Raw genomic sequence first — 13481 nt, forward strand, 5'->3', positions numbered from 1 at the left:
GACTTTTCAAAGCGCAGAAGGACCTAGCTCTGGTCCAACTACTCGCTCCCAAACAGATTCAAACTCCGCTCGGCAAATAGCCGCTGCAAATCCTTCTGAAATTTCTACAGTTATTGGCATGTTTAACGAACTGCTTGAAGGGCAGAAAAAAATGGCTGAAGATATCGCCTGTATAAAATCTTTTCAAGAGTCGGTTCTCACGATTCGACAATCTCGAATCCCGCGTAGCAGTGCTTGAATCATGCAGCCCTGTTGTAGAAAATAGTGCGCTTCAGGATCACCTGCGCTCAAAAATTGACAATGTTTCCGTCGTTGTGACAGATCTGATTTCAAAAAAACGACGATGTAGAAAACAGGTCAAGGCGTGACAATATTATTTTTCATGGTTTGGCAGAACAGTAAAAAAAACTAGCGCGGATCTTCTAGCCAATATTTCTCGCCTAATCACTGGTCCCCTCAGCGTTGAATGTCCTCAAATCGAGCGCTGTCATCGAATTGGAAGGTTGCGTCAGGGCCATCCTCGACCCGTGATGCTGAAGTTACTGAACTTCAACAGAAAATTTTCAATTCTTATAAACTCTTTAAACTGAAGGACTTAGCTTCGCACGTAACAGAAGATTTTTCTGCCAGGGTTCGGTCCATCCGTAAGAAGCTATGGGATGCATCCACCTGTTTCAGAAATAATGGCTCCTCTGTCAAGTTGAGGCTTCACCACGTATTTATTGATGATGTTCGGTATGAATGGGACGAAGCTGCTAGTTGTATGAAAAAATGGCGGGAAAAAACGCATGCGCAGTCGAATTTCACTGCTAATGCCACTACTTTATAGTCTCCCAGTAGTGTTCCGTCGTCTTCTGCATCCGCACCACCCCCTGAATGACTGAACAAACTTTCAAGAGTCAACATTAATGCAAGAAATATTGCTAACACGTTTCCTAGTTTCTTATCACTTGTTTCTTCGTATGCCCCTCATGTGTTTGGCATCACTGAGACCTGGCTAAGTAAAGACGTACATGATTCGGAATTCAGGGCAAGTTCGCCCTGTGTCCTGTGACCTTTCGTTTATAACTTGACAAAAATCGGGTACCGCGAGCTGCAATAGTGCAGCACTTTCTGTCTCTGCAGTTTAAATACCCATTTGCAGAATTCTACAGTGACGCTTCTAAAACCTCCACTATGGTCTCCTGCGCTGCTCATGGTCCGAATTTTAATGCAGCCAGAACCATGAGCATACACACCATTTTTTCAGCAGAAGTGTATGGAATTTTTCCTATTGTACAACACATACTTGAAAATCAAATTCAGAAGTCTATCATCCACACAGATTCCATGAGTGTTGTTCGCGCACTGTCATCGCATAAGCCCCCCCAAACCCACATAGTTAATCTTGTATTCAACACCATCATGTCTCTGTATGCGCAAAAGCATCCGCTGCTCCTCTGCTGGGTCCCAGGACACGCTGGGATTGCTGGGAACGAGTTGGCACACGAGAGGGCTGCTGCTGCTGCACTCAGGAACACTGTAGACATTACAACGATACCCCACACAGACCTCAAGCCACACATAAGACAACACCTGTGCAGAACATGGCAAACACACTGGGATGAACAGACAGACAACAAACTACATGTAATAAAGCCACACTTGGGACGGTACACATCTGACTCACACAACAGACACACGGAAGTCGCCTTGGGTAGGCTGCGGATAGGGCACACCCATGCAAGGCACTCGTATCTGCTGAGGGGATCTTCTAGACCCCAGTGCAGCAGGTGCGGAGAGGCCCTATCCGTAGTGCACATACTAATCACATGCAAGGCACTTCACACAACACGACACAAACACTTCAGAGAACTCTACAGACAACATATTCCCCTACATCCATCGCTGTTTCTAGGTGACGATGCCATGGTTTCCGTGAAACGTGTGTTTGAGTATTTGTCAGACGTCAAGATTTTAAACCTCATTTCCTATCACGCATAATCAAATCTGGCCCTATACACCAGCCATCACCATTGCCATTAATTGATTTTATTGTTATTCCGGCTTTAGTAGCCACTAATTTTTTTAGATACTTTTGTTTGGTGCTCTTTGCCCCACCTGGCCTTGCGCCAAAAAACTCCAACCATCATCATCATCATCCTGGCTACGTTGCCGTTCGAGGGGACCGGGTGAATGGGAGAGGGAGAGGTGTCGCCTTGTTATTCTAAGCAGGTCTGAAGTCTTCAGTGTTATCCGCACCTATCGAGACAGGATCATTTTTTGTAAACTGTATTTGAATGGTCGCACCTTCGTAATCGCCATGTTTTATCGTCCTCCTGGATCTTCAGTGGAGGTATTCCACAACCTTGTTCAACACATTTATGACCATAATCTGTTTTCCTCTGAGCTCATTTTCATGGGTGACTTTAACGCTCCTTATATTTGTTGGAAAACCTTAACGTACTCCGCCCGTGATTCATGTGTTAGCCGTGACAGCATTAACTTTTCCTTGGACTTCGACTTCTCTCAAATCGTCCACGCTACCACTAGAGAGCAGGCTATTTTGGACTTGGTATTCCTCAGCTCTAGTATCACGGAAACAGGTCACGAATATGAAATTGAGGAAATTTCCGATCATAAGGCCGTTATTGTTTATTTAAACTCGCAAGTCTCCAAATCAAGCTTGACTTTCACTCCATTCCCGGACGTCAGCAATGCTGACGATGTTTCGATCACAGAGTATTTGACAGCTAGCTTCGATGCATTTAACGAACTCACCGCCCCAAGTGACGTCGATTCACTGGTTGAACAATTTGAACATTTAGTAGTAAAAACTTGCGTAAGGCGATTCGTTCCTTTTAAAACAAAAAAGAAAAATCCTAAAATTCCTTAGACGTCGCGAGAGATTTTGCATCTGTTTCGTCATGTTGCTAGATTAAGGCGACAGAGGCGACTGAATGATCCGGAAAGCGTCTCTCGTTTTAACGAGGAAAAGGAAGAATTTAAATAAAAATTAGCTCAGCAAGGAATTTTTTTTCCGCGCAGAATTAAATAACTTGCTAACAACCAACCATCGTAAATTTTGGAGCTCAGTCTTGCTACGCGACTCATCGTCCACATCAATCATTGTCGGTAGTGAGACTACGAGTGATCCGGAAACTATATCAAATGTTTTCAACACTCATTTCCAATCTGTATTTTCCAGCGACTGTACGGCGCTTATCACCTTCGTTGTGCCCAGTCAATCTTCTTCAATCCGCGACATTACTATTTGTGAGGACGGAGTATTAAATCTCGTTCTCAACTTTGAAACAAAAACATCTGCTGGCCCAGACGGCATACCTAACCAATTAGTACGTTATGCCTTACGGATGTCCCAATATCTCACAGTTATAATTAGAAAATCGTTGGCTACGGGTGATGTACCAAAATCTTGGAAACGTGCTAAGGTAACTGCCTTTTTTAAGTCGGGAGATAAACAGCTCTTAAATAATTACAGACCAATTTTTTGAAAGCCTATTCTTGCAAACTCCTAGAGCACGTAGTATACAAACACATAATAAAATTTCTTGAGGAAAACAACATTTTGTCTAAAACCCAACATGGTTTCAGGCAAGGGTTTAGTACCCTAACCCAACTGAGTGAAGTTGTCCATGATATTTCAGCTGCCCTCGATGCGGGGAAACAGGTCGACGCCATTTTCATTGACTTTGCTATAGCCTTCGTTTTCATAACCCCATACTAAATTGTTGTCTAAAGTTGACGCTATTCCACAAAACCCGCTTCTTGTCACCTGGATCCCCAGTTTTCTTTCAGATCGTTGTCAATATCTATCCTATAACTCCAAAACTTCCGGCACTGTCACAGTCACTTCGGGAGTAGCATAGGGTTCAGTCTTGGGACCATTACTCTTCTTACTATTTATTAATAATTTGCCATCTGACATTTCTGCAAAATTCGCCTCTATGCTGATGATTCTGTTCTTTACCACAGAATCAATTCACCTTCGGACCACTGCCACTTGCAGGAGTCTTTCGCAAGGTTTTGCAGGTGGTGTGATAGCTGGGACATGAAAATTAACTTCTGCAAGACGGTTCTACTGTCCTTCACCAAGTTCTCACTTCTCCCGTTTTGATTAAATCCTCAACGATGCAATTATGGCTAGGATCACAGAATACAAGTACTTACGAATTATAACCACCCCGAACCTCTCTTGGCATTACACACTGATTACATCTGCAAAAGAGCATTAAAATGTTAGGTTACCTCCGCCGTACACTAAAAAACACTCCTAAGGACACTAAATTAACGTTATATAAGACCCTCATATGACCGCTTCTCGAATATGCCTCTCCAGTTTGGAGCCCTTACAAGAAAACTGTAGAAGAAAGCTGTACTATTTATTTGCCACCGCTACGATCGTTATTTTTCCCCACCCTCAACACTGTCTTCTTTGAATTTGACACCACTTTCGGAGCGCAGGCGCATTGAGGCTCTGAAATTTCTGCACTGCATCATAAATGGCTCCGTCGCCTTTCGCAGAATTCCCTTACAACGTTTGCCAAACCCCGCACTACTAGAAAGAAGCCAGTTCAAGTTAAACCTGAACCCCTACTTCGCCTGCACCAAGACTTCCAAATACAGCTTTTTTTCACGTAATGTAGAGCAATGCAACGCAAAGGAACTTGCTTGGCGACTCCACCCGCTCTCTTTCTTCGTCTGCATTTCTATCCGCTATTTTTTACGCACCAACATATCCATACCGTCACTGTGTTCATTATAGTGTGTATTGGGAGTGTTCGTGATTTTTCCTTTTGTGTGGTTCTGTTGAACAATGTCAGTGTACGTTGTACGGGTGATGTATATGCTTTGCATGCCCCACTCCTGTGATAGCCCAATGGGGCTGCAGTATTTACTAATAAAATAAATAAATAAAACTGTTCCCAACATTCTAAAATAAAGCGTAAAAACTTGCGTCATCTGCAGTGATTGCTCACAAGACATACAAGGCTACATGATAGCAATCGTCACTTAACGGCAAAATGGACGTGTTTAATAAGACATCATAACCATAGAAAAAAGGGCATTCTGAAAAAACCAACAATCAGAGCGCATCGGCCCCTAGTTTAGGGACGTGGCGAGTCTTTCTACTAAACTGAATATAATGCGACTTTAACATTGTACTTCTATCTATACCGTCCCGTTTACAAGCCGTAGTTTTGGCATATGCAAATAAAAGTTAAAACGCAAGTATTATCGTCCATTTCAGGCTAAGGTACGAACTATCGCAATAGTTCTCGTAAAGTATGTGTTTCGCTCAACGTAATTTCACGGCAGGTTGAGAGTGGCTGCGTGAGCATGTCATCGCCGCGTGCTTCCGTTGACGAGGCTGCGAAGCCTCTGGAGCACAGGCGCGGGACCGGTGCCGCATGCTTCTCGGTGGTCGTCCAGCTCTACATGGTACACGGCCAAGCACAGTCTCGGGCTTTCGCGCTGTTGGACAAATATGGCCTGCAAGAGGTGGAACAAACACTTCTTACAACGAAGCCTGTATAGGCTGTTTTGCGTCCTTACGCTTTGCAAGCTGGATTTGCGATATGGGGTGTTCTCTGCCTACACCTTAACGTTGTGCCTTTCCCGCCTTAACACCAATCCTGAAGCCGCTCAACGCAACACACTGCCACTTACAATTTTCTTACTGCAGGCCAAAATCACAAGGAGGACCGCGCGCGCAACAACACGAGGGCTGAAAAACGGCCGCACGTCCCCCCATGATTCAGGACACTGTGATCACATCGATCGGGTTTGCTCGTCTACGTTAACTTCCGCCACCGCCAAAGAACACTGATGAGCGGTGAGCACCGCCGCCATCAATTGATGGCGGGAACCGCATTCATTGCCATACGACCTCATCGCCGTCATCACCATCTTGTCGAAAAACAATAATCGTCTGGCTCCCCCGTCGAAAAACAGTCAATATTCGTCAGGGGAACCAGACGAATATTGTCGAAAAACAATTTCCGTTTGACGCTGTATAATGCCGCTAGGGGCTCGGCGGGCGACCGGTTTGTGTTTTCCGGGCGTATTGTTCATAAAAACAAGCATCCATGTATTTTTAATCAAGGAACACTGCAAATAGAATTTGTGTATTTATGCTTCGTCTCCGGTTCGCGTACTGATATGTTTTGGCTCAAGAATGTTGACAAGTATGAACTTTGGTACCGGAATGGGATGTCTAGAAATTGCTGTGGGTATATAATAGGTTCGTTCAACCTCTGTTTCAACTTCCGCCTGAGAACATAAAGGATCAGATTTTGTGCTATGCCATATCAGATTTGAACTTTGCCATATTATTTCATTGCATCGCTAAGCTGCAGCCATCTCGTGGCGTCATTTGGTGAGCCGATGAAGACGACGTATCCAGCAATAAAAGTTCGAAAATTCCTTTTCATTTAAATTCATACACAGGTTTAAAAGAACGGCATGGCGAAGTACCTTGCGTGAGAGAGACCAGTCATCGTCGAAAGCGACCCACGTGTGCTTCGAGTGTTCCATCGCGTAAAAGGACAGGGTGCGCAGGTCTTCAAAGCGCCGATCGAAGTATCCCTCGCATATCTGCGAAGAAGAGGAGGAGGACATTGTGTTGCAACTGCTTCCCAGTCTCACAGTAGCGCATAAAATAACAGCTTCATGTCGCTTACTCCGCGGCATTTCAAGTGCTAGCACATCTCGCGAACGGGTGCCTTCTAGACTTATTTGTGTACAGTTCGAGGTAGTGGATGCTTTAGTGCATACTTTTAACACCAATATCGCGTTATTACGTCAGGATCTTGGAAAATCATAAAAATTACTGGAGCTATCAGGTGTAGTTACATCGCATTGCACAATAGAAACCCTGGGCGGGTTTGTTTACGAAGCCGTCTAGGTATGTTATTGGCATGTTTGATCTACCGCGCTACCATGAGTTGAACCTCTGTGAAGCGAATAGAACCCCTTGTACCCGTGATATTGAACATACGCCCAAAATACGGGGACTTCTTACTTAGGCCCAGGCAAATACTCTTGGGAGGGGGGGCCTCGGATCGACGACTCCGGTGACGGTCACCGTTGCAAGGCAGTTTGCTCTCTTTTAGGATTTTGAGCGCTGCACAGGCGTTAACCGTAGACTGTAAATTACCAACTAGACAACTTTACCAACTCATCCATCCTCCCAACCCCTTTTCTTTTCCCATGTAACTAACTAGTCGTGCCCTTCATGTCCTAATGAATATCTATGAGTTAGGCCTAATACAAGTATCAAGTGTGCCAGGGCAGCCGTGATGCTCCTCTGCCATCTACGCTGATTTACACCTTGTAATGGTGCTAGAGTTCCCTTTGGCTGATTGCGTCAAAACCCCATTGTCATCCCTATGCTGTGACAAACATCCATGCCATAAGATGCCAGAAAGGAAAAGATTCGCCAAAAAATGGCGCAGCAGACTCTCGCAGGCGGTGACGTTTTTTATACCAGCTTTCTCACACAGAACAAATTGCCGCATCTCGTCCCTCCCACTGGCTTCAACGGGTTCCATAGCGATTGCATCAGAAATATAACATAAACGGGCCTTAAAAGCTGCCCCAGCTGTCACCCTTTCCTCGCGCCTCAATGCGCTGTGGATGATAAGCGCAAGTAAACCAACCTAGAAACACTTGTCAGGGCGCTTGCGGTCAAGGGTACGCGCAGTCATAGAGTTTCTTAGTACGTATACTAGAGAGGAAACTGCGCCCCGTAAGCCATGTCGTCGTGGGGGTTCATGGGAAGACCCCCCTTTTTGGCTTGGTCTTGGCATGACAATTGGATTCTAAAGCGGTTTTTGGGATTTGCTTTCTTCACTATGCATTAACATTAACACGTTTACAAGCTACAAGGAAGCCGAAATCTTCCCGTTCCTGTGGTAGCGGTGTTCAGTGAAACAGCAGGCAATGCGTGATCGCACCTGACGTTGCTCATGCCGCAGTCGAAGGACGTATAACTGAGCGGGTAATATGCCGCCGCGAAATTTGTAGCCGACGAAAATAAGAAACAAAACGTCCTTCGACAAAGACAAGATACGGCACATACGGGCGCTTGTATGCGTCCTATCTTGTCAACGTCCTCGACTGTTTAACGCCACGTTTTCATGTTTCTTGTTAAACTAGCTGGCGGCCGCGGTGCACCAGTTCACCACGAAGGCAACGTTGTCATAGGCACGCTGGAAACACTTTCAAAACTCTTCAAATAATGTATTATTTGAAATAATGGTTAAATTAATAAAATCACAGTCTCTAAGGAGTTACCCCCCCCCCCCCCCCCGATATTAACATTGTTCGGAACTACAACCTCGGCCTGCGGAATAGAAGGCACAACCGTTTCGGCAAAAATACGCTTTACTTCTTTTTTTCTTAGTTTTAAAACAGCCTGTTTTTATTTTTTCACTTACATAATTGCACACCATTCTTCGCGTTTTTGTGGCACTTTGTTTAAATTTCGGTAACTAAAACGTTTCAATCCAAGCCAATGATGAAACTAAGGCGAACGCGATGTATAATCGCGATACATGATGACACAGACAACCTTGATGTGAGCCGAATAGACGCTAGCGCCAAATTCCTCTCTAGTGTATACTGTAAGAAACTCCATGCGCGCAGCCATTGGTCCCGCTCAGCGGTGCGTCCGGCTGTTTACATTTAGCATCCGGCGCGCATGCTCCGCTTGCTACTTGCTGCGTCGGCACTGCTCATCGCGTCGGCAGTTCTAGCGATGGCGGGTCAATTCTAGCCTAGGGGAAACTAGCGTTTGAAGGCCAGATAGGAGGCCTCCAGAAACAACATGCTGGCTCACGACAATAAGTAAAGATTTCGACCTACAAATAGCGGCCCGCTGGAGTTGTATGCATGCGCTGTTAATGCATGCATGCGCATGCCATAACAGCGCATGCCTCCCTTCCCCTCACTCTTTCTCCAGTAGCTCCGACGAGCGTCTCCTGCGGGCTAAGCATTCTGCCCTCCCCCTCACACTTTCGCCACACTTCGCTCCTCCATTGTCGTTGTCTTCGCTCGCTCGGTTACAACGCCGCCGCCATCGCCACCACCAAACTATCGTAGCGGACGCCTAAGTGCTTGCGCACTAAAAGGAGCGTCTCACGCGTCTTCGAGTGAGTCCAACGCGTTCGATAGCTTGGGATTCAGAACAAACGCTCACAGAAAATGATGGCGCCGCGTACCTTGGATTGGCAGGAAAGCATTCCCGACTGCATCCCATACAAACAAAACGTAAAAAAGCGCTCCGAGAAACTTCTGTTGGCTATGACACATTCCATATCCCTTGCCTACGAAATAGATCCGGTGATGTAAGCACTTTTTACGGCTACTGAAAGGAAAATAATTAAGGCTCAGTTGAACACCTGAGACCCTTCGCCTCTGCCTCGTATTCCAAAAGGCTTTCTTGATTTCCTGCTTGAGAGACTTTCTTTCGTGACGCGTTTACACATTACGCTTTCGAAAGTCTTCGTTCCCTCTCCTAGCGCACTCCGCCGCTGGTGGTTGCTGCCACCCTGCAAAGAGATTACGACTACGATGGTGAATTTCGCTGCCTGCTTGTTTACTCATTTGAGTACGTTCTTGCGCTTCCCGACACCACCACCACCGGTTTTTGGGTGTGGTGTCATTAAAGCCCTGTTTAGGCTCGCGCTATACCATCCGTCATGCCATAGAACGCTTCTAAGACGCGTGGCGTAGACGTCGTTTCACTGCTACCGACGCTGAAGCCCACACCGGTTCCAACACCACAGCTAACGACAGCAACCGCGTTTTACACCGAAGCTGTATGTAACGAGGAGGCAACAATTTACTTGGCGGCGTGTTTTCAACTTAGCGAAACATTTATAAAAAAATACAAATGTTCTAGACGCTCCATATGCTTATTTTATAAGACGGCTTATTATGCCCCCCAAAATAATGTCTCCCTAGCAACGCATTTCTCGTTAGAGGTGATTCACATTAAAGGGATCGGTGCAAGATTGGCCTTTGTAAGCTGGCTTCCCACACTGCATTTCGCACATGAATCATGCCCATGTACGGAGGGAACATGGTTACCGCGCCACTTTATACTGCCCTCCACTGCGGCCGTGTGTATCCGGACTACTCTACACTCCTCGCCAAGGGCTGCGTTTCTCTTCCGCCTGACGTTGGGCAATGGTGCACGCTCTTGGTCGACAACCTGTGCGAAGCACTTGAAGCTTCACTCGGATTTGTGCACCAGCGCTAAAATAACAGTTCATTTTCTGTGCCCACAAATCCGGGGTGTCCGTAATCTGTGATGTAGACGTCGCGCCCCGGCTCTTATAATTGTACTCAGTAAATCTCCAATATGGCTAAACCCCAACATAGGGAATCCAACTTGAGCAAAGCCTTCACAGGGTGAAAGAATGTCATTTATTTTTTTGCTCAGTGGACCATTTTTTTCTTCGCATTATTGCACGAAGAGAAAAAGGAGCCTCGAGTTCCCTCTGTTGGCCAGTGTGCGTTCAATAGAGCACACCTGTGAAAGAATATAGAACAATGGAGCGCAGGCAAATTGTAAACCGTTGGCCACGTAAGGAAGATAAGCGGGCAACGGCAGCTGTACTGCTCCGGAGGTTTGTTGCCGACGGAGTCGAATACCATCGCACTAAACCAATAATACACACCCGCACGCGCACGCACACCCGCACGCACAAGCCCGCACGCACGCACTGAGAAAGTGATGATCTGCAATTTGCACACTATTACGATGACCAAGGTTGCCCCATGTGTTTCTTTCCCAGAGAGAAGGAGCAGTATACACATTACAGCTCGAAACAGGAAGGAGGAGGGAGATATAGAACAATTGTATTCGATCCACGGTCAATGACGGTTAGTGCAGAAACGTGGGTACGCACCTCAGAGAGGGAGATCTTCTTCGGTCCTGTCTGGGCGTCGTCTCCGAAGCTCAGGCCCATGTGATAGCGGAAAAGGAGCCCGCCGAGTGCGAAGCTCACGCACCAGTCTTGCCCGACGGGTGGCTTTCGCAGGAGGGAAATCTTCTCCAGCTCCTGGAGCTACAGGTAGGACACGGGCAGAGGGAAACACACTTGTCTATAACACAGGTTTTGTACTTATAGCCTTGTCTTGCCTCGGCCGAAAAAGCATTTGAAGAAAACTATTGTGTCATTCTGAAGTCTTAACCATATATTTTGACCTCAACGTTTTTAGTGACAAGTTTGAGACCGAAGTTTTGAGAGGTAACTAGTTCAAGTTGAACGCAGTGTTATTGACAAGATTGTTGCGCACTGTACGTAGACATGTTGGAAATTTGCAATACGGTTACCTTGCGCCTCCCTTTTATATGAATGGTACAGCACCTTCATGAGAAATTTAGTGTTTTTGCACGTCGTCTGAGTTGTTAATAGTGGCGTCCCAAAATTACTCAATCCAAGGTGGTAATTCCGATCAGTCATCCGACCTATCTTCAGATATGTCTGCAAAGAGGACGTTTCCTTCGTCAAACATAAAAAAAACAATTATCCTCAAAATATGTAATACTTGTAAAATTATGTTGTTCGCTTGTTTGTTTACATTGAATGCTAAAGACATGCGTTCAAGAAACACAGAATATCGAATGTAAATGTAACCTACACGTGACTGAAGTTCATATACTGCGTGTGATGTTTGCCTACAGATGCTGTCAATATTTTGATAGATTAAAATAAAATCTGAAAAAAAACTGAATTTGGAACAAATTCTTTTGTGCACTTACGCAACCATCCCAGTCTAAAATCACAACAGAAATACCGCGAAAACATTACAAGAATACTTGTCCTACGACAAAAGAACTTTGCTGTGACAACAGAAGTCCTGTTGTTACGACAAAGCCCTCTGTTTGTACGACACACATGTCTGTCGTGACGACGAAGTAAATTTTTTCAACGACAAGCATTCCTGTAGTCACAACACAACTGCCATTGACGTTACTCTTCTCAATGAGAAATAACATTCAAAGCATGCGCAACTTTTGATGGAACATTAGGATCACGACAAGGCAGGAATTCGATACGACTGAACAGCAAAATCAGGAAAGGAATACGACACACGACCGAACACCGGAATCACGACACGAAAAGAATAAGACAAGACGACAGCACGACACGTCAAAATACGACAAAACTACGGAAATGTTTCTTGTCGCCATTTTTGACTGGGATCGTCCTATTGCTAAAGCAAAGTCGGATGTGGCTTCTAGAGTTACGGTGCGAGATTTTGAAAATTTTTGAAAATTTGCAAAATTTTTACTATATCGGAAAATTTTACGATTTCGCTCAATTGTTCAAATTCAGCGTCTGAAACAAATGTTCGTTCTCCGCATTATCCCTCTCTTTGAACAAATACGAATGTTGCCGTTGAAATTCCTTTCCGTGGGTCATGTGCAGGAATCAAGCAACAGGCTAGCATATCTTTTTTCTCGTTTTAACCCGTGAGCGTTCTTTATTGACTTATGAAGGTTTCGTAATACATATGCAAGCGGGGTTTCGAAGCTAGCAACACACCGTTATCCAATGGTGCGCTGAACACACGCCTATCCACACCCAAAGCCACTTTCTGAGCCTTCGGTAACTAACATTGGAATTCTTGTAATTCCAAGGAACTCCAGGCAATTCAATTTTATTGTGAGTGAAACAAGATTCAAATAACTCTGTTTATATTTTAACAAATAATTTTGAGTACTCCCGATTAACTCCAAGCTGCCGCCGTAAGTAGTTACAACTAATTGCCACTATTTTGCCTCATCTTGTGGCAATTTCAAGGACAGACAGACAGACAATGAACTTTATTGGAAATCCTGAGGAGTACCGCCACCCTTCAGAGCGGCAGGTCTGCGGGCCGCTCCCACATGGGGACGGGGAGGCCGAGCCTCACCGCCGCGTCGTGAGCCCTCTGGACGGCCCTCAGCTGGTGTAAAGGAATCGTAAGAGATTTCGAGTAGAACGTCAGTAATTAAATGTGACGTGTAGTAATTGAAACTCACCGACCGCAACCTACTATTCTAACTCCAATTCACATGAAGTAATTTCATAAAACTGCAAGTATTTCCAGCCCATTAGGAACCATTGCGCGTTATTCGAAGGAAGTTCAATCTCGAATGATTTTAGCAAATGCGAAGCCTGGTTAATTATATTTGACGTAATACTAATGTAGTCACTAAATTTTCAAAAATATCGTGTTAATATCAAATAGTTCACGATTACGACAGCAATTTCGTCAATACTGTTACGAAACCAAACACAAGCTAACAAATTTTCATTTCTGACAGATACTTTTACATTTTGCACAATACACAACTGAACAAATGGTCAGAACGTATTTTTTGTGGTAATTTCACGAAAGGTTTGCAAATTCATTTTTGCAACTTTTACTCGCTGGCGATTATTATTTTAATGAGGCTGGTCCTGCTATTGCTTAATTAC

At 45.0% G+C, this 13481-nt stretch overlaps 1 protein-coding gene across 1 annotated transcript; it reads right to left on the reverse strand.

The window, feature by feature from the left end:
• Positions 1 to 5013: 5013 nt before the first annotated feature.
• On the reverse strand, positions 5014 to 11073 carry LOC144145637 (uncharacterized). The gene is made up of 3 exons (XM_077677311.1): positions 10920 to 11073; positions 6478 to 6597; positions 5014 to 5493 (listed from the first exon to the last, which is right to left on the reverse strand). Exons 1-3 carry the CDS (start codon positions 10977 to 10979, stop codon positions 5344 to 5346), a joined length of 330 nt encoding a protein of 109 aa, XP_077533437.1. The 5' UTR covers positions 10980 to 11073; the 3' UTR covers positions 5014 to 5343.
• Between the last annotated feature and the right edge of the window lie 2408 nt (positions 11074 to 13481).

This window comes from Haemaphysalis longicornis, unplaced genomic scaffold (genome assembly GCF_048455015.1).
Source record: "Haemaphysalis longicornis isolate Haplotype H1 unplaced genomic scaffold, Haemaphysalis longicornis Haplotype H1 scaffold_7, whole genome shotgun sequence".
Lineage (NCBI taxonomy): Eukaryota > Metazoa > Arthropoda > Arachnida > Ixodida > Ixodidae > Haemaphysalis > Haemaphysalis longicornis.